Source organism: Anomaloglossus baeobatrachus, chromosome 2, assembly GCF_048569485.1.
Source record: "Anomaloglossus baeobatrachus isolate aAnoBae1 chromosome 2, aAnoBae1.hap1, whole genome shotgun sequence".
Classification (NCBI taxonomy): Eukaryota; Metazoa; Chordata; class Amphibia; order Anura; family Aromobatidae; genus Anomaloglossus; species Anomaloglossus baeobatrachus.
Window position 1 is genome coordinate 720,301,725 of NC_134354.1, and position 23,515 is coordinate 720,325,239.

Below are 23,515 nucleotides of genomic sequence, written 5' to 3' on the forward strand. Positions count from 1 at the left end.
TTGACTCCGGGCACCATTATTTGAACCCGCTGCATCGGCCTGCTCCATACAGCCACCGCAGCCTGCACAGGCAACCAGCCAGCCAGTCGCCTGCCCGCTCCAAGAGTCAGCCTGCTGGCACCGAGAGGCAGCCTGCCGCCTGCCTGCACAGACAGCCACCCGGACAGACAGCCGCCAGCGCCATTTCTCCACCTACCGGTAAGCTATATTCAGATTATAAGATGCACCCTTCATTTTCCTCCCAAATTTTTGGGAGGAAAAGTGCGTCTTATAATTTGAAAAATACGGTAGGTTGTCGGGTTAAAGAACGACTTCAGCTTTTCTTGTTCTTCGAGTGGTGCTTTAAATCTAAATCCCATGCCCTGGGTCTTATACTTACAGTCTGGAGTCTTCATCTTTTCTCAGCGTCACTCTGGTCCTGAGAAACCTTCTTGTGACAGTAAGTCAGAAGATATGTCATAAGCTCTCAATACAAGTCTATGAGAGCCAGAATGAGGCTCTCATAGACTTGCATTGAGTTGTGACCTCCGGCACTCTCTATGAAACCCCGGAGCTGCCAGCAGGTCATAAAACACAGGAGACCAACCGGAGCGACACTGGTAAGAGTTGAAACAGGGAAGTATAAGATGGGGGCAGGGGACTTACATTTAAAAACCATTCTTGCTTTAGTGGTGCTTTAAAACAAGTTACCGTGTCTCCCCAGGACAGGTGATAACTTTTTAATCTTTGGATGCCCGACATCAGAGACATATACTACTTGGCAGAACCGAGAACTTTTTTCCTCCGTTACCAAATGGGAGCAGCAGGTTGGATGGCAAAGGCAGCACTTGGTAGCATCACAGAAAAGGAATAGAGTCACTGCCAGAGCACTCAAACAGGGTTAGAAGCTGCCCATTCTGCCAATCAGACCCTCAATGATCAATAAGTTATGACTAGTGATGAGCAAAAGTAAAATATTCGGGTTTGGATTATTTGTACCAATATTCGGCACGAATAACGAACCTAATGGGGTTAACCTAAGTCAATGGGGAACCCGAGTATTTTTCTTGAAGATTTCCCAGAAAAATGCTCAGGTTCCCCATTGAGTTGCATTAGATGTGTTATTTGTGATGAATACTGGAATAGTACTAGTTTTGGGTACAAATAATTTTTCATCAAAGAGCTCATTTAAATGCATCTTCAATTTTGGTTTTCATCTCCCTGATATGTCGGAAGAATATAAGGGGTTGTGAGCAAAAACCCGCACAAAATGCTAGTATGAAGGGGCAAATTGCCCTTCTTGTTGGCAGTAAAGGGGTGCCAGCTAATGGATCACCATTATTGTTGCCTTTGGATAATTGAGTTAAAACGCACCAATCACCAGGATTTTCCTATATAACCTAAAGCCAGTGCTATACTGGCACTATTAGGCTGATTCTATACATACCTTTAATTGTCAGCTAGGATGTATAGGTTTTGAAGCACAAGCAAGCGGCTAATAGCTGGGATGGGTTTTGATAGTGATTCCTGCCCCCCGCCTGTTGCTCCCCCTCCCTATATTTTATATACGCTAATTCCATTGTAGAAGCATTTTACTAATGGTTGTGGATAAATCCCAGTGGGTAGAAGGACCTGTGGGCGTGACGGCTTGTTTGGTGGGCGTGGCGATGTTTGCTTCCATCCACTATACTCATGCAAGGGGGGGGGATTTGCTCCTCTGCACCCCTCCATCTGGAGGTCTTACCCCCAGACGCCCGCTTCTATTATAATCAACTCTATGCCAGTGTGGACTTAGAAGAATAATGTTTATTCTTGGTATGAGCAATCTCGGTGGAGGCCCCGCCCATTTCTGGTCACATGGGCGTGACGTCAGCAGAGCTCTCTCTGGCCACTGGGATTTAGACGTTACCTTTTACTAATGGTTGTGGATAAATCAAAGTGGCTAGAAGGACCTGTGCCGAGGTCATACCTATGTGACCAGAAGGCACAGTCAACAGAAAAAAAATGCTGCTTCCTTGTATCAGCTATGTTGGCTGAGGCTCCTTCCCCTTCTGGTCACATGGGTATGACATCAGCACAGGTCCTTCTAGCCACTTTGATTTAGCCACAACCATTAGTAAAACGCTTCTATAATAGAATTAGCATAAATAACAGATAGGGTGAGGAACAACAGGTAAGAGGCGGGAATCAAAACCAACCCCAGCTATTAGCTGATCAAACGCTGCTGCCAATCAAAAAGCTGTACATTTTACAAACTTTACTTGCTTGTGTTTCAAAACCTATACAGCGAAGCTGGCAACTAAAGGTATGTATAGAATTAGCATGATTGTGCCAGTATAGCACTGGCTTTAGGTTATATTGGAAAATCCTGGTGATTTGGTGTGCTTTAAAGAGGCTAACCAACATATAACCTGCACGTCAGATAAAAAACATTGACTTCATGAAGAGTTGTATCAAATAGGCTATGTGCGCACATTGCGTTTTTTGCCGCTTTTTTGGGTGTTGTTCGGGTGCGTTTTTGGCCTCAAAACTGCATGTACTTCCTTCCCCAGCAAAGTCTATGAGATTTCACTTTTGGTGTCCGCACAGTGTAGTTTTGTTTGGTTGAGTTTTTGTGGTGACCAAAAAAAAGCAACATGTCAATTATTTCTGTGTTTTTGCCAGCGTTTTTCACCCATGCAATGCATTGGGAAAAACGCTGTATCAAACACGCAGCAAAAAAACGCACAAAAATGCATGCGTTTTTACCGCGGGTGCGTTTTTGTGCATTTTTGGCTGCAAAAACGCACAAAACGCTGCATCTTTGTGGTCACAAACAAAAAGGCAACATGCGCACATAGCCATAAACAGGTGTCTATAAAGAGTTAAGAGTAACATGTAGAAGCGTTCGATCACCTTTAGTGCACAGTACTGGTATCTGGTGATCTGATGATTCCGATCACTGTAACGGTCCAGAGGGGTGAACATAATGCTGAAGGGCCCGGCCCACTGGCTGAACAAGATAAACAGATGATGCCGCAAACTCTGCTGCGGGAACAAAAATCTCCGGTGGTGAACTACAAATGATATAAAAAAAAAAAAATATACAATATAAATAAAGTAAACCTTTTATCGATGCTTTAAAATTTTACATTACATAACACAGACTAGTTAAAGCAGCACTCCATTTTTATTTTTTATCACCCAAGCCTGCATAATGTATATCTAATGTAAATGGACGACGGCCGTTTCGCGCCTGCTAGCGCTTCTACGGGTCTACCCTACCCATAGAAGCGCTAGAAGGCACGAAACGGCCGTCGTCCATAGGGGGCCTGCACCCTGCTTTTTCCCGCTTTTTAAATGCACATTTTGTAATAAAGCAAGACTTTCTGGTTAAACTGTGGACTGTGCCGCTTCTTCTGATCTTGTGAATTATCTATTGGAAACTATTTTCTTTTGCAAGACATGCACCCTCTGCCAGTCTTTTATTTGTAGGACCTGAGTGGACTTTCTCCCTCCCAGCATCTGTTAAGGCATAGTGCGGTGCAGGACCACATCTTTCTTTTTGTATATCTAATGTAATGTAGTGCAAGTACTGTGATATCCTCACCAATTGCCATCTTTCCCGGTATCAAGACTGTTCCTGTCCTCTTCTCAATTACATTGATGCTTTCTATGTGAATCGGAAGTCATTTTTTTACAATGTAACCCTATGGAGCCTTGTTCTGATACTACATAGAATTACATGGTTGGGCCATGTTCACACGTTCAGTGTTTGGTCAGTATTTTACATTACTATTTGTAAGCCAAAACCAGGAGTGGGTGAAAACTGTACGTGTTTCTAATATACTTTTGTCTGATTGTTCCACTCCTGATTTTGATTTCCAAATACTGATGTAAAAAACTGACCAAATACTGAATATGTGAACGTGGTCTTAGTGTCTTCTGGCTCACACACGGTGAATTGGTGCGTAAGAATAGAAGTCACAAGAGTGAGAAGAGGACGGGAGCGGTACTGGAAACTGGACAAGACGCCCACTTTATCACTTTTAGACAGGTTTAGGGAGCAATAATACTTATTTTGAGGGGTGCGTCTTTAAGTACACAAACAATTACAAGCCTATTCTTTACAAGAAGAAGCCAGACTTGTTAGCGTTCCAATGCACCTAATCTGAAGTAAAAATCTCCTCATTTTTTTGTTCACAACTGCTAAAGACCTATGTGTCTCCATAGCAACAGACTACAAACAAACCCTGTGTAGTCAGATCTCAAGTCATTAGAGATTCTTCTCTATATATCCTGCTATTTATTCATCTACAGAGTATATTTTAGGAAGAAATTGGGAAATTGCAGGATCAGACTACACAGTGTTTGTACACAAAATGATACATCATTATTACTATTATAACCCTTTAGTGACGGAGCTAATTTTCACCTTAATGACCAGACCAAATTTTGCAATTCTGACCAGTGTCACTTCATGAGGTTATAACTCTGGAACGCTTCAACGGATCCCGGTGATTCTGAGATTGTTTTTTCGTCACATATTGGACTTCATGTTAGTATCAAATTTAGGACAATATTTTTTGCGTTTATTTATGAAAAAAATTGAATATTGGCAAAAATTTTGAAAATTTAGCAATTTTCAACTTTTGAATTTTTATACCGTTAAACCAGAGATTTCTGTGACACAAAATAGTTAATAAATAACATTTCCCACATGTCTACTTTACATCAGCACAATTTTGGAAACAAAATTTTTTTTTGTTAGGAAGTTAGAGGGGTTCAAAGTTTATCAGCAATTTCTCATTTTTACATCAAAATTTACAAAACCAGTTTTTTAGGGACCACATCACATTTGAAGTGACTTCAATAGGCCTAGATGACAGAAAATACCCAAAAGTGACACCATTCTAAAAACTGCACCCCCCAAAGTACTCAAAACCACATTCAAGAAGTTTATTAACCCTTCAGGTGCTTCACATGAACAAAAGCAATGTGGAATGAAAAAAAAGCAAAAATTAAATTTTACCTAAAAATGTTGCTCTAACCCAAATTTATTCACTTTTAGAAGAAATAACACAACAAAATGGACCCCAAAACCTGTTCCCCACTTTCTTATGAGTGCGCCGATACCCCACATGTGGTCAGAAACCTCTGTTTGGACAAATGGGAGAGCTCGGAACAGAAGGAGCAATATTTGAATTTTGGAAAGCAAATTTGGCTGAAATAGATTGCGGGCACCATGTTGCATTTACAGGTCCGCTAAGGTACTAAACAGAAGAAATCCCTCACAAGTGACACCATTTTGGAAACTAGACCCCTCAAGGCTTCTATTTAGGGGTATAGTGAGCATTTTAGATCCACAGGTACTTCACAGATTTTGTTAACGTTACGTTGTCATATTGAAAATTTTAATAATTTTCTCAAAAATGTTGCTTTAGCATCAATTTTCTCACTTTTTCAAGAGGTAATTCCAAAAATTTGACCTCAAGGTTTGTTAACCACTTTTTTATGAGCGCGGTGATACCTCACTTGTGGTCTGAAACCTTTGTTTGGACAAATGGGAGGGCTTGGAACGAAAGGAGCAATATTTGAATTTTGGAAAGGAAATTTGGCTGAAAAAGATTGCAGGCACCATGTCGCATTTGGAGGTCCCCTAAGGTACCTAAACAGCAGAAACCCCGCACAAGTGACCCCATTTTGGAAACTAGGCCCCTCAAGGAATTTATCTAGATGTTTGGTGAGTACCCTGAACCCCCAGGTGCTTCACAGAAGTTTATAACGTTGAGCCATGAAAAAAAAAAAATAAAATTTTACCACAAAATTGTTATTTCAACCAGGTAGCTTTTTTTTTTTACAAGAGTAAAAGGAAAAAATTCAGCATAACATTTATTGTGCAATTTCTCCTGAGTTTGGCGATACCTTATATGTGGTGGAAATCAACTGTTTGGGCGCATGGCAGGGCTCGGAAGGGAAGGAGCGCCATTTGACTGCAAAATTGGCTGGAATCAATAGCGGACGCCAGGTTGCATTTGGAGAGCCCCTGAGGTGCCTAAACAGTGGCGGTCCCCCACAAGTGACTCCATTCTGGACACAAGACACCTCAAGGCTTTTATCTAGGTGTATATTGAGCAGTTTGAATCCACGAGTACTTCACAGAATTTGATAAGCTTAGGTTGCCATATTGAAAATTTTCATTTTTTTCACAAAAATGTTGCTTTAGCATCAAATTTCTCACTTTTTCAAGAGACAACAACAAACCGTGGACCCCACAGGTTGTTATCCAATGTCTTATGAGCACAGGGATACCCCACATGTGGCCAAAACCCTCTGTTTGGATAAATGGGAGGGCTTGGAATGGAGGGAGCACCATTTGAATTCTGGAAAAGTTAAAATAAATTGCGGGCACCATGTCACATTAGCAGGACCTCTTGGGTACCTATACATTAGAAACCCCCCACAAGTGACTCCATTTTGGAAACTGGATTTTATTCAGGAGTATAGTAAGCATTTTGAATCCACAGGTACTTCACAAAAATGTTGCTGTAGCAACAAATGTCTCACTGTTAGGCTATGTGGCCATGATCCAGCGACACGGCGTCCAGTACACAGTGTCAGCCTTCCTGCAGAGATGTGAGTGTTGTCCACGGGAGAACGCAGCTGCCCATGCCCACGATTTGGGTTCAGGCCGCTGTGGAGCTCTATGCTACCTGCAGAGCACACTCATCTCCGCAGCATAAATTGACATGCTGAGGCTCAGGAAGCTGCGCCACAGGTCAGTGTTTGCTGCGGAGAAAAGAAGCACATTGGGCACGGGATTTCTAAAAATCCTTCCACTGTGCTTCTACTGCACAATGCAGCATTATGGATGCAGGGAAAACACTCTGCGCCCAAAACGCTGCAAACCCTGATTGTGGGCACACAGCCTAAAATGCTACAATGGATGAATGGATAGATGTCAAACATATATAACATCCCACCCCCCTGCATATTCTAAGCTGGCGCCCTTTAGTGCCTTTCATGTGGCACTAAAGGGTGCCTAGCCTTGTATTTAGCCCCCCAAAAAATTAATAATTAAAATAAACGACGTGGGGTCCCCCCTATTTTTGATAGCCAGCTAGGGTAAAGCAGACAGCTGTAGCCTGCAAACCACAGCTGACAGCTTCACCTTGTCTGGTGATCAATTTGGAGGCCTCCCCAGGCGTTTTTTTTAAAAAAAAAAAAAACGTGGGGTCCCCCCCAAATTAGATCACCAGCCAAGGTGAAGCGGACAGCTGGGGTCTGGTATTCTCAGGGTGGGAAGAGCCATGGTTATTGGACTCTTCCCAGCCTAAAAATAGCAGGCCGCAGCCGCCCCAGAAGTGGCGCATCCATTAGATGCGCCAATCCTGGTGCTTCGCCCCAGCTCATCCCGCGCCCTGGTGCGGTGGCAGACGGGGTAATATATGGGGTTGATACCAGCTGTAATGTCACCTGGCATCAAGCCCTGGGGTTAGTGATGTCACGGCATCTGAACAGATACCCGACATTACTAACCCAGTCAAGTAATAGAAAAAAATAAAGACAAAAAAAAAATTTATTTGAAAAAAAAACTCCCCGAAACATTCCTCTTTTACCAATTTATTGAAAATAAAGAAATTCCGGTCGCTGTAATCCATTTTGGAGGTCCCACGCCGACTCTGGATCTTCTAGAATATGGGGGGCACGTTCAGGGAACGTATCCCCCATTTTCTGGAAGAGCAAGCTCTCCATGAGCAGTGTGGGTGCAGTAATCTGAGAATACTGCACTCACACTGCCCCGGTCCAACCTAGGGCAGAGAAACCTGCAGTAACCTCATTCCAGAATATGAGGGGCACGCTCACAGAACGTACCCCCCATTTTCTGGAACAGCAGTCTCTCCATGTGAGGAGTGTGACTGCAGATTACCGCACTCACCCTCCCCCGGTCCACAGTGGAGCCTGTGCAGCAGCGACGTCAGGGTCCCTGCTTGCAGGGATCCAGCTGACAGCCGCTGTCTGCGCATGCGCCGCCAGCATTGAAGAAGGAGGCGGCGTGATCGCGGGACGGATCACCAGCAGACAGGTAACGTATGACCGGGGGCTGGGGGGGGGGGGGTGACGGGGGGTGACCTAGCGGGACCTGGGGACACCTTTCTGTCGCATGTGACGTGTCACATGCGGCAGAAAGAGCAGAATGAATGCGGCCGCGCGCTGTGCGCCGCCATCTTCCACGCTCCGGAGGGGGGAGGGGGGGGTGGCTCTGGAGAACCGGAGGGGGCTCCGGTGACCAGAGGGCTCCGGTGGACCGGAGGAGGGGTCAGGGGGAGGACATTTCCCTCCAATCTGAAATGTTTGATCATTTCAGATCGGAGGGAAATGAATGCAGAGCCGGCGCCGGCGGCAGTTTTCTGTGCGCTTCGGCGCCATTTTGAGTGCTCCGGAGGAAGGGTAGGGGTGGTGGGGGGACTCTCCGGTACCGGGGGCTTTGGGGGCACTAGGGGTTTAGATTTCTTTCTCATCTGACATATTTGATCATGTCAGATGAAAAAGAAATCAGTTTTACCGGCCATTTCTTTTTTTTTCATGTGTTCGTCGGTATACAGTGTATACCGCCGATCACATGATCGGGGTCCAAAAAAAACACCCCGATTCATAATCTGGGGGGTCTCAGCTACCCCCGGTAGCTGAAACCCCCGAGATTTTCGGTCGCTGGGGGGCGCTACAGGGTTTTTTCGGGCCGCCGCTTTAAAGCGGCGGAACAGAATAAGTACCCTGTTTTGCCGCCGCTTTAAGTCGTACGGCCGTCGTTATGAGGTTAACAGCTACTTCAATTTTTATTTTAGATTGACAATTGAAAAAAATAATAAAAATGGATGGAAGAGCAGATTGTGAGTGGTAAAATGGCTTTGAAAAGATAAGTTGGTTGTAGGACAGAATGAAGTCATCTATAAACCCCCCGAGGGCCTACAAACCACAGCCGTACCTGGCACACACTGGATAAGATTGGCAATCATGGCACTGAAGTGAGCTCGGATATCTTTAAGAATTTCAACTTCCTTGTCATTTTCAGCTTCCAGAAGCATCCGTGTAAGGTCCACGTACTCCAAAAACAAAGCACCGAGAGCTAAGGTGTCTCTTTCTAATGCTCCATTAGTGCTTAAAAATATAAAAAACATTTTTTTTTATAAAAATTGCATGCTGTAGAAGAGACTTCTTATAGATTTATGTAGACGCAACAACATACTTATCACTTATAACACCCGCATCAGCCAATAACTCAAATATCCTTAACAGCTGCAGCCTCAGCAGGTCTCGCCGCTCTCTACGTTTCTTGTTCTGCCAGGAAAGGGAGAATTGGTAAAATCTTGATATATGAAGATATGCCATACATTGAGGAGTCCTAGTGTACAAACCCCAAAAATCTGGTACACATGCAAACTTAAAGAGGACCAACCACCAGAATTTTCCTATATAAAGTAAAGCCAATGCTATACTGGTGCTATCATGCTGATTCTATACATACCTTTACTTGTCAGATCGGATGTATAATTTCTGAAATATAGGCAAATAAAGTTTATGAAATGCAATGTCATATAATTGATAGCAACTACAGAATATCTAATAGGTGGGTCGAGTTCTGCTAGTTATTCCCGCCCCCGTCTGCCTGCCTGTCCTTCCTCCCTCCTTTCTCCCTTTCTCAAAGACGGGGGTGGAAGGACAGGCAGAAAGGGGCATGAATAACTAGCAAAACCAGACCCACCTATTAGATACTCTGCAGTACCTATGACTTACCCCAGGGCTTTGTGGTACTTGGACTCTGACAGTAGATTTACTGGGACAGTTCACTGGGTGGCCGTTGCCCGGTTCCATGACCCGGGGAGTCGCTTAAAAAGGGAATTTGTACAAGGGAAAAATAAAAATAAAGAGTTTTTCATGACGTCACTTGCGGTATGCAGCTATATGGGGAAAGCCGCCGCTGCCAAGTCTCTCACTGCTGGGGCTGGTGGTATTGGGCAGCTTAGGTGTGATGGCTCTCCGCAAGCAGAGCTAGACCCCAGGGAAGAATGATGGTGGTCTATGGGTGCAGATGTGTAGGAAGAACTCAGACAACACAGGGGCTGCGGTTTAACTAGTGCTTTACTCACCGATTTGGAGTTGCTGCCACCCGGTTTGTGCTGGTCTTAACCAATCCGGTATTCCCTTTGTTCCAGTGCCGGTGTAGTGAACTGGTGAGCTTTACCTCCATGCACCCTGTAGTAGTAGTTCGTGGGTCCCTGTGGCTTGGAGCGTTTTTAGGGTCTCCTCCTGTTGTCTCCGTCTTGGCCCGTACGGCAGCCAGCTTGAACCTCTCTTGGGTCGGACCTCTGTCCCCGTTCCCAGGTTCCCTCTCTGTTGCTGTGCCCTGGACACTAACGTCGGTAAGGTCCTTGATGGTCCCCTCACCGGGCAGATTGTTATCAGGTGAGCCTAAAGTGTCTTCCTGAATTAGGGCTCTATACCCAAATCGGTGCTCAGTCCAGTAATTACTACACTGTACTTTCCCTGGCAACCGTACTCCTTTTTACTCAGTAGGTCACTGTACACTTTCCCATCAGCATGTCAACTTCTGACTGACTTGGTGTCTGGTTACTATCTCTCTGACAAGATGTCCGTCATCCGTTCACTCCCCTGACTAGCCCCTCCTCCACCCAGGTTTCTGACTAGTGGACTGGATGCGTCCCAGCCTATAGGTGACCACCCGTTAGGTCCATCTCTAGCCTGTTACCCAGTCTAGGGGAAAAAGGCGGGATTTTGTGTGTGTGTTTTGTGGTGTTTACCAGCACTGGTCTTCCAGGAATTTGGATTGGATGTAGTACCTTGTAGCACCTGACAGGTGCACCACACCCATCAATCAAGTAACAATGCATTTAAAAAAATTTTACTTGCCTATATTTCAGAAACTATACATCCGATCTCACAACTAGAGGTATGTATAGAATCAGCATGATAGTGCCAGTATACAACTCGTTTTAGTTTACATACGAAAATCATGGTGGTTGGTCCTCTTTAAGTTGCTTTGAAAAGCATATTATACATTGTTCTCGTGTTCAGACTGACCTCTGGTCTCCGCTCCAAGGCTTCTTTCATTAAAGGATGAAGTTCTTCAACCAATTCTCTGTAAAACAGGAATTTGTTCATTTTAACCAAATACCAGCATAGAAGAAAACTATTTTTATAAATTGGATCCTCACTATTCTCTAAATAAGTTGTACAGTGTTAGTTAAAACACGCTCCCTTCCATATGCAGTGCCCCCCTTGTGCACAGGTTGCACATAGAACTACAGCTCATCCCTTCTGAACAGATGAGAGACAGTTCTTAAAAAATACAAACAGCCATGTTTTTTTAATCCTGTACAACCTATTTGCTCATTTATCACACCTGTCCCAGTCCCGTTTATATGACCTGTACTTTCATATAACTGGACAGTACATGATTATTTTTTATCTTGAAACAGACAGAAATTTGGCCAACTAATATCCCAAATTATCAAATCACATTTTAAATATTGCACATGAAAGGGGTATAAAATACCTAATTTAGCTGCAAACTGCCAGTAGAATTTTTCAGGACATAAGATTTGGACATGAATTCCGTGCCTAACAGTTTCTTTAAAGGGAGCTACTCAGACTTGGGTTGCCTAACAGGCCATCAAGGGTTTATCCTTCCTCCTAAAGACCTGGGGAAGGGGGATATTTTCTGAGCAAAGTGTGATATACCCAAAATAGGGAAGGACTGCTCAGATAGAAAGATCCCAAAGGTAGTTAAAACAAGCCACAAAATGCAAAGTGTAAAAATAAAGAATGTACTGCCTTACTTCCTAACAAGAAACAAAAGATAGGTGCAGGGTGAAGACCATAAAAAGCAGAGAAATTACCCCTAGCTGGTCTCACACTGACTGGCATTAACAAACAGCAGTATGGCTAGACTTCCAAATAAGAATATCACCAGTAGGAAGTAGCAGATTTATAGCTGCACCCAAAAGGAAACTGCACAGACAAATGAGTAAATGAAAACAACTTAATATAAAAGACTAAAGCAAGGATAATAGATAATAAACACCCAGCAAAAAGGTATATCTGCTGTGGCTCCATGGACAGATAAACCAACCGCAAGGCACAGTCTCAAGAATTCGAACCCGGATGCATGACACTATAGAGATGAGATGCACAACGCTGTTCCATATCTTCTCAGTACTAGTAATTCAGTGTGAGGCTGTAGCTGCTCTTTGCTGCTTCCCATTTCCTCTGGGATATTACATCACACATCAAGGGGCGTGGCCTGCTCTCTCATTATAGCTGCTTCAACGCAATCCGATAACGGGGTGTGGCCACACCTCACCACCCCCCCGCTCGCAAAGAAAACAGAAGAATAATATCTGGTTCTGTTCTGTCTCAGAGCGCCAGCTATTATTTTGGGACTGGCTGCTATCAACAGCATGGAGCAGGCCACACCCTTTGATGTGTGATGTAACATCCCAGAGGGGAGGGGGAGCAGCAAAGAGCAGCTACAGCATCACACTGAATTTCAGGTACTGTTAAGATATGGAACAGCACTATGATCTCAGCTTTATAATTTATGACAGCTAAGACAGTAGAAGGATATATATATTTTTTTTATCTCCCAGAGTACCCCTTTATTGTGTGAACTTGGCCTGGAAATAGATGGAAGGTAAAGTGCAGCTATATGTTTAAAGCAATATAAAATGTTAAAAGGGATATAAAGCCTTTAAAAATAGGTGACTTAACCTTGAGATAAGCCTTTAACAATTAGATTGTTGGGTGGGTGTCTAAAGGTACCATCACACATAACCAGATCGCTAGCGAGATCGCTGCTGAGTCTGTGACGCAGTAGCGATCCCGTTAGCGATCTCGTTATGTGTGACATCTACCAGCGATCAGGCCCCTGCTGTGAGATCTCTAGTCGTTGTAGAATGGTCCAGGCCATTTTCTTCAAAGGCGATGTCCTGCTAGGCAGGACACATCGCTGTGTTTGACAGTGTGTGACAGGGTCACAGTGACTGCTGAGATCGTTATACAGGTCGCTACTGCGACCTGTATTGTTCCTGCATCGCTGGTAAGATCTGGCTGTGTGACATCTCACCTGCGACCTCCCAGCGACTTACCAGCGATCCCTATCAGGTCGCATCGTTTTCGGGATCGCTGGTAAGTCGTTGTGTGTGACTGGGCCTTAAAGATCAATAGCCTCCCAATCAGCTGTATAAAGTGGCTGTTGGTCATATTTTCAATTACAGAAGGGATGACTCCTCTTCCTTGCTAATCATACTTCCCCCTGACAAGTTGTTCTTTCTGATATTTCGGCCTTCACTTGGTTGGTTTACATGCTCGTCGAGATCTTGTATATTTGGTGTATTCAGATTTATATTATGTATTATACATTGTATTCTGTGTCTCCATAGACTTGTATGGATGACGCACTGTAACGCAAGTGTCAGCATTGCATCCGCCGGACGACGCAGCGTCGTTATTTTGACGCTGCGTCGGGCGGAAGGAACGCAGCATGTAACTTTTTTTGAGCAGCGGAATCCTTTGGATTTCACCGCGCATGCTCTCTCTGGCTCCCTCCACCCGTAACCAGGGTACACATCGGGTAACCAAGGAACCCTGGTTACGTGTGCCGGGAGCCCGACACTTCCCCGCTCGGCTCCGCTCCCTCCCTCCCTCACACACAACACACACAAAACACACACAAAACACACACACACACACTCACCTGTCCCCCAGCGATGCAGTCCCCGCGGCACTGACGTCCTCAGCCATGGCCCCGCTCGGCTCCACCCACTTTGCACTCCGCCCCCGCACACATTGTCGGCGACCGAACGATCAGCTGATCACCCGGCGGCCGGCTACTGTGAGTGATCGGCTGATCACCCGGCTACTGTGAGTGATCGGCTGATCACCCGGCAGCCGGCTACTGTGAGTGATCGGCTGATCACCTGGCGGCCGACTACTGTGAGTGATCGGCTGATCACCCGGCGGCCGACTACTGTTAGCGATCAGCTGATCGTTCACAGTAGTCTGCCGACGGTAAAACTGTAAAAAAACAAAACAAAACGAATTGCGTTGTTTTGCAGCATCTGTTGCGCCACTATATGCAACACATCCGTTGCATCCGTCACACAACGCAATGCAACGGATACCGTTCAACGCAAGTGTGAAACTAGCCTAATCCAAGAGCAGCATACTATGGAGCCAGACACCCTGATTCTAGAGGTGTCACTTAATGGGATGCTTGCTGTAGTTTTTATAAAATCACTGTTTTATCAACAGGAGATTATCACTAAGACACTAGTAAACCTGCTGACAGGTAGTCCTCCATATTAATAAGCTGTGTATTACCCAACCCCCAGCACTAACTGGCAGCTTTTTGCCTATGCACAGTGTACACATAAAGCTGCTAATCAGTGGTGGGTGGGGTTATACTGAGCTCAGCATTTAGAGAACTGGTAGATATGCAGCAGATATAACAGAGATTTTATCCAAATAGCAGCACGCAGCCCTGCAAGTGATACATCGTTGGAATAAGGGGTCTCCTATATTATGCTGCTCTTACATTGAAAAGAAAAAACATGGTGACAGATGTCCTTTAAATCAAAGTCCACAACATGTAAAAACTAAGGGTTACAATATCAAGTCAGGAGATTTGTGGGGATGGGAATTCGTAGGCACACTGAACAGCATAATACAGTTCAATGAAGCCAAAGGTACTATATGAATATAACTTTTTTCTCATAAGGCTTACATTATACCTGTAGAAAAAGGCATAAAATCAAGGTATACGATACAAATATATTCCATGTAGAGTCCACACATCTGTCATACCTGAAGACCAACGCATTTGTTCTCCCAAAACCCAGCACAAGAGACTCCGTAATTTCAATACTCTCCAGTCTCATCAGAGGAACTAGCTGTTTGAGGAGAACACTGACGGAAGGGGTCCCGATAATCTAGGAAAAAAGAAAAACTCCAGTAATTTCATGTAATTATTATGAGTGGACTAGCACTGTATACATCTTTCCTAATCTAAAATTGCCATACATATTTGGTTAGATTTCAACAGAAGCAGCTAGCCATCTAACATGCTTGGTGATGCTTTCTCCAATGGCAGATGTCCAGGAAAGAAGGATTCAGCACTTGATTTTTAATCCGGTTATCGGAGGAGATTAGCCTTTGTCCGTAGGGTCCAAAAAAAGACTGAAAACTTTCTCCAAGTACAGAATGATGGACCGTCCATGGGTCTGCTGACCTGAACTCAGACTCCGGCTCATATGAGGTTGTTAGTTACTGGTCAGGAGACAGATGGCCAGTCGGAACACCATAATCCTTGTTCGCATTAAGTTTAAAGAACATGGATCATAGTGTCCCGACTGGCCGTCTGTCTCCTGACAAGTAACAATATGAGCACATGTATGGCCAGTTAAAAGAGTTGTCCCCTACTTTTATATTGATGACCTATCATTAGGATAGGTCATCAATGTCTAATCGGTCAGGGTCCAACCCCCCCCCCCGCACCCTCGGCGATCAGCTGTTCTTGGTCCTGGTAGTAGCAGCAGGCAGCCGGAAATGCTCAGTTCCAGAGCTGCTCAGTCTTCTGAAAGTGGCCATGGGCAGGTACTGCACATCCTCCTTCTATTGGTCAGAATTGGAGGCAGACGTCCAGTACCCGGCCACGACCACTATCAGAAAACGGAGCAACTCCGGAACTGAGCATTTCCGGCTGCCTGTTACCGCCGTCAGGACTGAACAACTGATCGGGTCGGACCCCAGCCAATCAGACATTGATGACCAATCCTTTGGATAAGCCATCAATATAAAAGTAGTGAACAACCTCTTAAAATGGATTGACCTGGCATAAAAACATGTTTGCAGTCAGTCTATGGAACGGTAATGGCAGTCACGTAACCATAAGTACACGATATGCATTCTACTAGCTAAAATCAGACTACACTGCTACCGGCGCTCAATGCAAGTGTATTGCTCTAGGCCGAAAAAAGTCTATATGGATTCTGGTAGAGAGGATGAATATTGTATACTTGTGGTTTCATCACCATCATTGCTGACACCGGAGAATCCGAACACCTCACAGTACACATGATGTGAGGACTAACAAGTCTGCAGTCACATAGAGTGACTTGTGGATTTAGAAAGGATAACCTCTTGGATCATTTAATAGGGCTGACTATAAAACATTGCCACCAACATACAAAATGATTATAGTCTGTTACGAGATTGGTATAATACATCGTTTTGCTCCTTTATTTTGCCTTTGCCACTTCAAATAAATGTAATATTATAAAAGGAAAAAAAAAGTTCAAACTCAAACTGGTAATGGGAAACTAAACTTCATGTTATTTTTTCACGTCAAGACCCATCCTACCTTGTTATCGTAGCTGACGGAGCCATCGGGAGTAGTTGCCATGATCTCAGGGGTAGAAGCGCGCAAGTGACCAGGACTCATTATACTTGGTCGCGCCACTCCAAAACAAAGGATAAGATAGTTTCTCCATAGCGTAATATAATTGTCCCCACTGCTGGCTGTACTGGTTTTCTTTGCATTAATTGGGCTGCTGTAAGGGGAAAACATTGCAAATTATAAAATCATCCAGAATGTACAGTTTCACAGACAAATACAAGATTTTTCTTTTATTTGTTTCTGTGCCTCTTTGTTTCTTAAGGTACTTTCACACTTGCGTTCAGCGGAGTCCGTCACTATGGAGAATAGCGCAGTCAGTTAACGCACTGCGCTATTCTCCATAGACTTGTATGGATGACGCACTGTAACGCAAGTGTCAGCGTTGCATCCGCTGGACGACGCAGCGTCGTTATTTTGACGCTGCGTCGGGCGGAAGGAACGCAGCATGTAACTTTTTTTGAGAGACGGAAACTTTATTTTTCACTGCGCATGCTATTTTTTTTTAAATCATAGAAACTTTATTTTGTTTCTCGGTGGCCGAACGTTCAGCTGAGCGCCCGGCCGCCGGCATGTGAGAGCGCTCAACTGAGCGCCCGGCCGCCAACATGTGAGAGCGCTCAGCTGAGCGCCGGCCGCCAACATGTGAGAGCGCTCAGCTGAGCGCCCGGCCGCCGGCATGTGAGAGCGCTCAGCTGAGCGCCCGGCCGCCAATATGTGAGCGCTCAGCTGAGCGCCCGGCCGCCAACATGTGAGAGCGCTCAGCTGATTGTTCACAATAGTCTGCTGCCGGTAAAACTGTAAAGAAGAAAAAAAAAAAAAAAAAAAAAGCTTTCCGTTGTTTTGTACGATCCGTAGCATCCGTTGTGCTACTATATGCAACGCATCCGTTGCATCCGTCACACAACGCAATGCTACGGAAGCTGTCCAACGCAAGTGTGAAAGTAGCCTTAGGTATGACCCCCTCTTACTTTTTGCACCATGTGTGTAAATCTGGCCGTGTTACTCAGAAGGGTGTTATCATAAAAAAAACACGCTCACACAGGAGTTGAGGCTCATGCCCCCTAAAAAGACTGAAACTTACATACAATGTGCTAAATGAGATCATAGGCTCAAAAAAAAACAACCCAAAAAAACAAAAAACAAATGTTAGGCTGGGTACAAAAAAAAAAAAAGAAATCGTGTTTTGCAAAAGTATTCCCCACTCCCCATTGCAATTTTTGTGTTTTGGTACCTCACAACCTGAAATTTCCCTGTTTGAGGGTTTGCATCAGTACATGTAAAGAAAATGCCTACAACTCTGAATATTTGGTTTTCATTTTATTGTGAAGCAAACAACAAATAGGACAAATTAACTGAAAACTTCACTGTGCATAACTATTCACCCCCCCCTAAAGTCAGTACTTTGGAGAGCCTCTTTTTGCTGCAATTACAGCTGTAAGTCACTTTGGATAAGTCTCGCTGAGCTTCCATATCTAGCCACCAAAACTTTTCTCCATTCCTCAAGGCAAAACTGCTCCAGCTCCTTCAAGTTAGATGGTTTCCTCTGGTGAACAGCAATACTGAAGTCTTACCACAGATTCTCAATTGGATTAAGGTCTGGGCTGTGACTAGGCAACTCCTATACATTTACACATTTCCCCTTAAACTACTCGAGTGTTGCTTAGAAATATGCTTTAGGTCAATGTCTTATTGGAAGGTGAACCTCCGTCAAAGTCTCAAATCACTGACAGGCTTTTACTTAAGAATATCCCTGTATTTCGCACCATCCATCTTCACCTTGACTCAAACCATTTTCTCTATCCCTGTTGCCAAAAAACATCCCTACAGCATGATGCGGCCACCACCATGTTTCACTATGGGGATGGTGTTCTTTGGGTGATGAGCGATGTTAGTTTGGCACCAGACATAGCATTTCCCTTGGTTGCCAAAAAGTTCAATTTTGATCTCATGTGACCACAGTGCCTTCCTCTATACGTTTGGAGAGTCTAACTGTAAAGAACCCTTTACAATTTAACGGACGGAATCACCTTTCCTCCACACACAATGAACTTCCCCTGGTCCTTTGAAAGAATAAGTTGAGCTTTAAAGAACACTTTTGAACCAACTCTTGCTCTTTAGTATCATTTTTAAAATGTGGAGCCCAAAACCATATCCTATATTCAGGATGTTGCCTTACAAGGGATTTATGGTGGGGTGCTAATACATTAAAATCTGTCACACTACAAGCGTGACAAGCATGATCATATCAACTGATGTCTGACACACAACAAAAAACAAACAACAGCACCACAAACAAGCCGGGACACCGCAAATACAATTACAATTGTGGGCCCTGGCGCTAGTGAGAGGGTAGATGGGACACCTCCTAGCCTCACCTGTGGCGATCCCTACTTTCCTAGCCAGTCCCTATACAGTGTCCGCAACTGTCACTAAGCAGCACTCTGAGACCCTGGGAAACCCTAAAGATGCCCTGACTAGTGAGGCCGGTGAGGTTCACTAGACCCACCGCTGCACTAATAAGACAAGAGGGAAGGAAAAACAAACAGGTGATAAACAACCAAAATGGAGAAATGACAATATCTGTATGAATCCACAGCAGCTCCTTCCACCCAGGCGGCCACAATACAAATGGTTTGTATAAATCAGCAAAGATTGCTGGGAAACCTAGCTATGTAAACACAAGGCGGTGCGGCTACAGAGTAGCTGCAGCTGAGCTAAACTGCTGGAAAGCTTCTAGCAGCAAAAGTGACATTAACGGTTTCAGAACCAAAATAAACAAAACAACATTTATATGTAGAGTACCAAATGGAGATGAGGCTCCAGTCCTAAAATGGTCACTAGTCTCCAAAAACAGGGCCTGACCATGACAAAATCAGAGGTTATTATCTGTATTTTTACATACCCTAAAATCTAGTTTGCTTTTGCAGCTGCTGCCTGACATTGAGCACACCTGCATACATTACTTGTAATCAGAATACCCAAATGCTTCTGTTCTCTACTCCTTAGTAGATTTCTATTTTGTATAATAACGCTTTCCACTTTGATCAAAATCCAACCAGTTTGTAGCAAAAGGGTAATCCTCACCCTCAAAACGATTGACAGCCTTTTCTCATTTAAGATGCGGTACACCCTGTAAAGTATGAGAGGTAATTTCTCTGTAGACCGCACTTAACTCTGCAGCATGCCTTTACACTGCGGTAACAATTATTACATTTCACAGCGTGTTAGCCGTTATAATGGAGATCTCCAGAACAATCAGTACATGAACAGAGCTATAAATAAAGACAAATCTGCCTAATGAGAGCCAACAAAGAACATTATCTGCGGAACAATACAATGAAATTATGTAAGTGCTTCTATTCCGGAAACGAGGAATTGTAATTTTTCTGATCAATCTTACGTCAAGAAAATATAGCGGTATAATACTTGTGTTGTTTTTGTGCTGCATTATTATTTTCTCCTCCAACACATCATCTCTACTAGAGTAAAATTAAAGGGGTTTTCCATAGACAACAAATGACTTGTGTCAAGGGTATATGGTAATTATATGATCATTGGGTTCCCACCTATCCATAGGGTAAGTGATAACTTCTAAATCGGTCAAGTAGAACCGCCATGATGCCAGAACGGGGCACTTTTAACCCCATCATTCTCTGCGGGAATGTTGGAGAAAGCCGAATACAGTGCTCTGGGCGTCCCATAGAGAAGTAATGGGGTAATGGATAAAAATGTCCTATTCTGGTGATTGTTGGGGTCCGGGTAGATGGACCTTGCCCGATCTATCACTTATTCTGTCTATATGTGATTATGGGGTATTCCAGTACGAAGAAGTTCATTAACACATTGCGTTGAGAGCAGAGAACAGACGAGGGAGTCTTGGGAGGACCCATACTTCAACTTTCACCAACATTTCAACTAAATTTGTTTTCGTAGGACACCTTTTTTGGCTTATTACACTGAATAACAATATGAAAACACAACACTTTTATTTTTGCTCCCATTTTTAATGAGCTGAACTCCAGGATCTCAGACTATTTCCATGTACACAAAGGTCTTTTTCTTTCAAATATTGTTCACACATTTGTGTAAATCTGTGTTAAGCTGGGGTCACACATAACGACGACGACAACGACGTCGCTGCAACGTCACCATATTCTGTGACGTAGCAGCGACCATCGATGATCGTTAGTAAGCTGTCAAACATGTTAGAAAAAGCAGCGACGGAGCAGCGATCATAGCGACGTCGACGGTCGTTGTGTGGTTTCAGACGTAGCGTAGCGTCGTTGCTGCGGTGTCAAACACAAGGATTATCAGCTTATCAGCATGGTGCAGCGGGATAGCAGCGATCAAAAAATGACTTTGAGCATTCAGGAGCGAGCAACGATTTCGCAGCAGGGGTCTGATCGTTGTTATGTGTCACACACAGCGACGTCGCTGTTGAGGTCGCTGCAACGTCACAGAATATGGTGACGTTGCAGCGACGTCGTCGTTATGTGTGACACCAGCTTTAGTGATCACTTATCTTTTATTAAGATAACCCATCCTCCTCCCAGGTGCGGCATATCAAGATGCAGATTAGACAGCATGATTATTGCACAGGTGTGCCTTAGGCTGACCACAATAAAGGCCACTCTAAAACATGCAGTTTTATCACACAGCACAATGCCACAGATGTCACACGTTTTGAGGGTGTGTGGAGTTAGCATGCTGACTGCAGGAATATCCACCAGAGGTGTTGGCCATTAATTGAATTTTAATTTCTCTACCATAAGCCATCTCCAAAGGCATCTCAAAGAATTTTGCAGTGCATCCAACCGGCCTCACAACTGGAAACCACATATAACCATGTAACCACACCAGCCCAGGACCGCCACACTCAGCATCTTCACCTCCAAGATCGTCACTGACCAGCTACCCGGACAGCTACAGCAACAATCAGTGCATAACCAAAGAATTCCTGCACAAACTGTCAGAAACTGTCTCAGGGAAGCTCCTCTGCTGCTCGTCGTTCTCATCGGGGTCTCCACCTGACTGCAGTTAGTCATAGTAACTGACTTGAGTGGGCAAATGTTCACATTCAATGGCGTCTGAGATGTTGGAGAAGTGTTCTCTTCACGGATGAATCCCAGTTTTCACTATACAGGGCAGCTGGCAGACTGTATATTGCGTTTATGTGGGTGAGCAGTTTGCTGATGGCAACGTTGTGAATTGAGTGGCCCATGGTGGTGGTGGAATTATGGTATGTTATGGACAAAACACAGATGCATTTTATTAATGCCATTTTGAATGCACAGAGATACCACGATGAGATCCTGAGGAGGATTCTTGTGCCATTCACCTACGACCATCACAATATTGCAGCATAATAATGCACAGCCCCATGATGCAAGGATCTGTACCGAACTCCTGGAAACTGAAAACATCCCAGTTCTTCCAAGGCCGAATACTGACTGGACATGTCACCCATTGAGGATGTTTGGGATTCTCTGGATCGCCGTATATGACAGCGTTTTACAGGTCCGGCCAATATCCAGCAATTTCACACAGCCATTGAAGAGCAGTGGACCAACAATCCACAGGCCACATTCAACAACCTGATCAACTATATGCGAAGGAGATATGTTTCACTACGTGGGGCAAATGGTGGTCATGCCAGATACTGACTGGTGTTCTGACCCCCTCGGAGCCCACCCAATACTATACAATTGCAGAGGGGCCTTTTATTGTGGGCCAGCCTAAAGGCCCTGTTACATGCAACGACATATCTAACGATATACAGTTAGGTCCAGAAATATTTGGACAGTGACACAAGTTTTGTTATTTTAGCTGTTTACAAAAACATGTTCAGAAATGCAATTATATATATAATATGGGCTGAAAGTGCACACTCCCAGCTGCAATATGAGAGTTTTCACATCCAAATCGGAGAAAGGGTTTAGGAATCATAGCTCTGTAATGCATAGCCTCCTCTTTTTCAAGGGACCAAAAGTAATTGGACAAGGGACTCTAAGGGCTGCAATTAACTCTGAAGGCGTCTCCCTCGTTAACCTGTAATCAATGAAGTAGTTAAGAGGTCTGGGGTTGATTACAGGTGTGTGGTTTTGCATTTGGAAGCTGTTGCTGTGACCAGACAACATGCGGTCTAAGGAACTCTCAATTGAGGTGAAGCAGAACATCCTGAGGCTGAAAAAAAAGAAAAAATCCATCAGAGAGATAGCAGACATGCTTGGAGTAGCAAAATCCACAGTCGGGTACATTCTGAGAAAAAATGAATTGACTGGTGAGCTTGGGAACTCAAAAAGGCCTGGGCGTCCACGGATGACAACAGTGGTGGATGATCGCCGCATACTTTCTTTGGTGAAGAAGAACCCGTTCACAACATCAACTGAAGTCCAGAACACTCTCAGTGAAGTAGGTGTATCTGTCTCTAAGTCAACAGTAAAGAGAAGACTCCATGAAAGTAAATACAAAGGGTTCACATCTAGATGCAAACCATTCATCAATTCCAAAAATAGACAGGCCAGAGTTAAATTTGCTGAAAAACACCTCATGAAGCCAGCTCAGTTCTGGAAAAGTATTCTATGGACAGATGAGACTAAGATCAACCTGTACTAGAATGATGGGAAGAAAAAAGTTTGGAGAAGAAAGGGAACGGCACATGATCCAAGGCACACCACATCCTCTGTAAAACATGGTGGAGGCAACGTGATGGCATGGGCATGCATGGCTTTCAATGGCACTGGGTCACTTGTGTTTATTGATGACATAACAGCAGACAAGAGTAGCCGGATGAATTCTGAAGTGTACCGGGATATACTTTCAGCCCAGATTCAGCCAAATGCCGCAAAGTTGATCGGACGGCGCTTCATAGTACAGATGGACAATGACCCCAAGCATACAGCCAAAGCTACCCAGGAGTTCATGAGTGCAAAACAGTGGAACATTCTGCAATGGCCAAGTCAATCACCAGATCTTAACCCAATTGAGCATGCATTTCACTTGCTCAAATCCAGACTTAAGACGGAAAGACCCACAAACAAGCAAGACCTGAAGGCTGCGGCTGTAAAGGCCTGGCAAAGCATT

General features: G+C 44.3%; 1 protein-coding gene across 8 annotated transcripts in view; it reads right to left on the reverse strand.

Moving 5' to 3' along the window:
* Positions 1-23,515, reverse strand: part of FRY (FRY microtubule binding protein) — a 645,836-nt gene that overhangs the window by 185,941 nt on the left and 436,380 nt on the right. For all 8 annotated transcript variants that reach the window (XM_075337351.1, XM_075337349.1, XM_075337348.1 and 5 more), the window contains 6 exons: positions 16,397-16,586; positions 14,842-14,966; positions 11,059-11,116; positions 9,206-9,297; positions 8,945-9,117; positions 2,875-3,035 (listed from right to left, as the gene is read on the reverse strand). In XM_075337351.1, the coding sequence (XP_075193466.1) occupies positions 2,875-3,035; positions 8,945-9,117; positions 9,206-9,297; positions 11,059-11,116; positions 14,842-14,966; positions 16,397-16,586 (799 nt within the window). The remainder of the gene's footprint in view (positions 1-2,874; positions 3,036-8,944; positions 9,118-9,205; positions 9,298-11,058; positions 11,117-14,841; positions 14,967-16,396; positions 16,587-23,515) is intronic.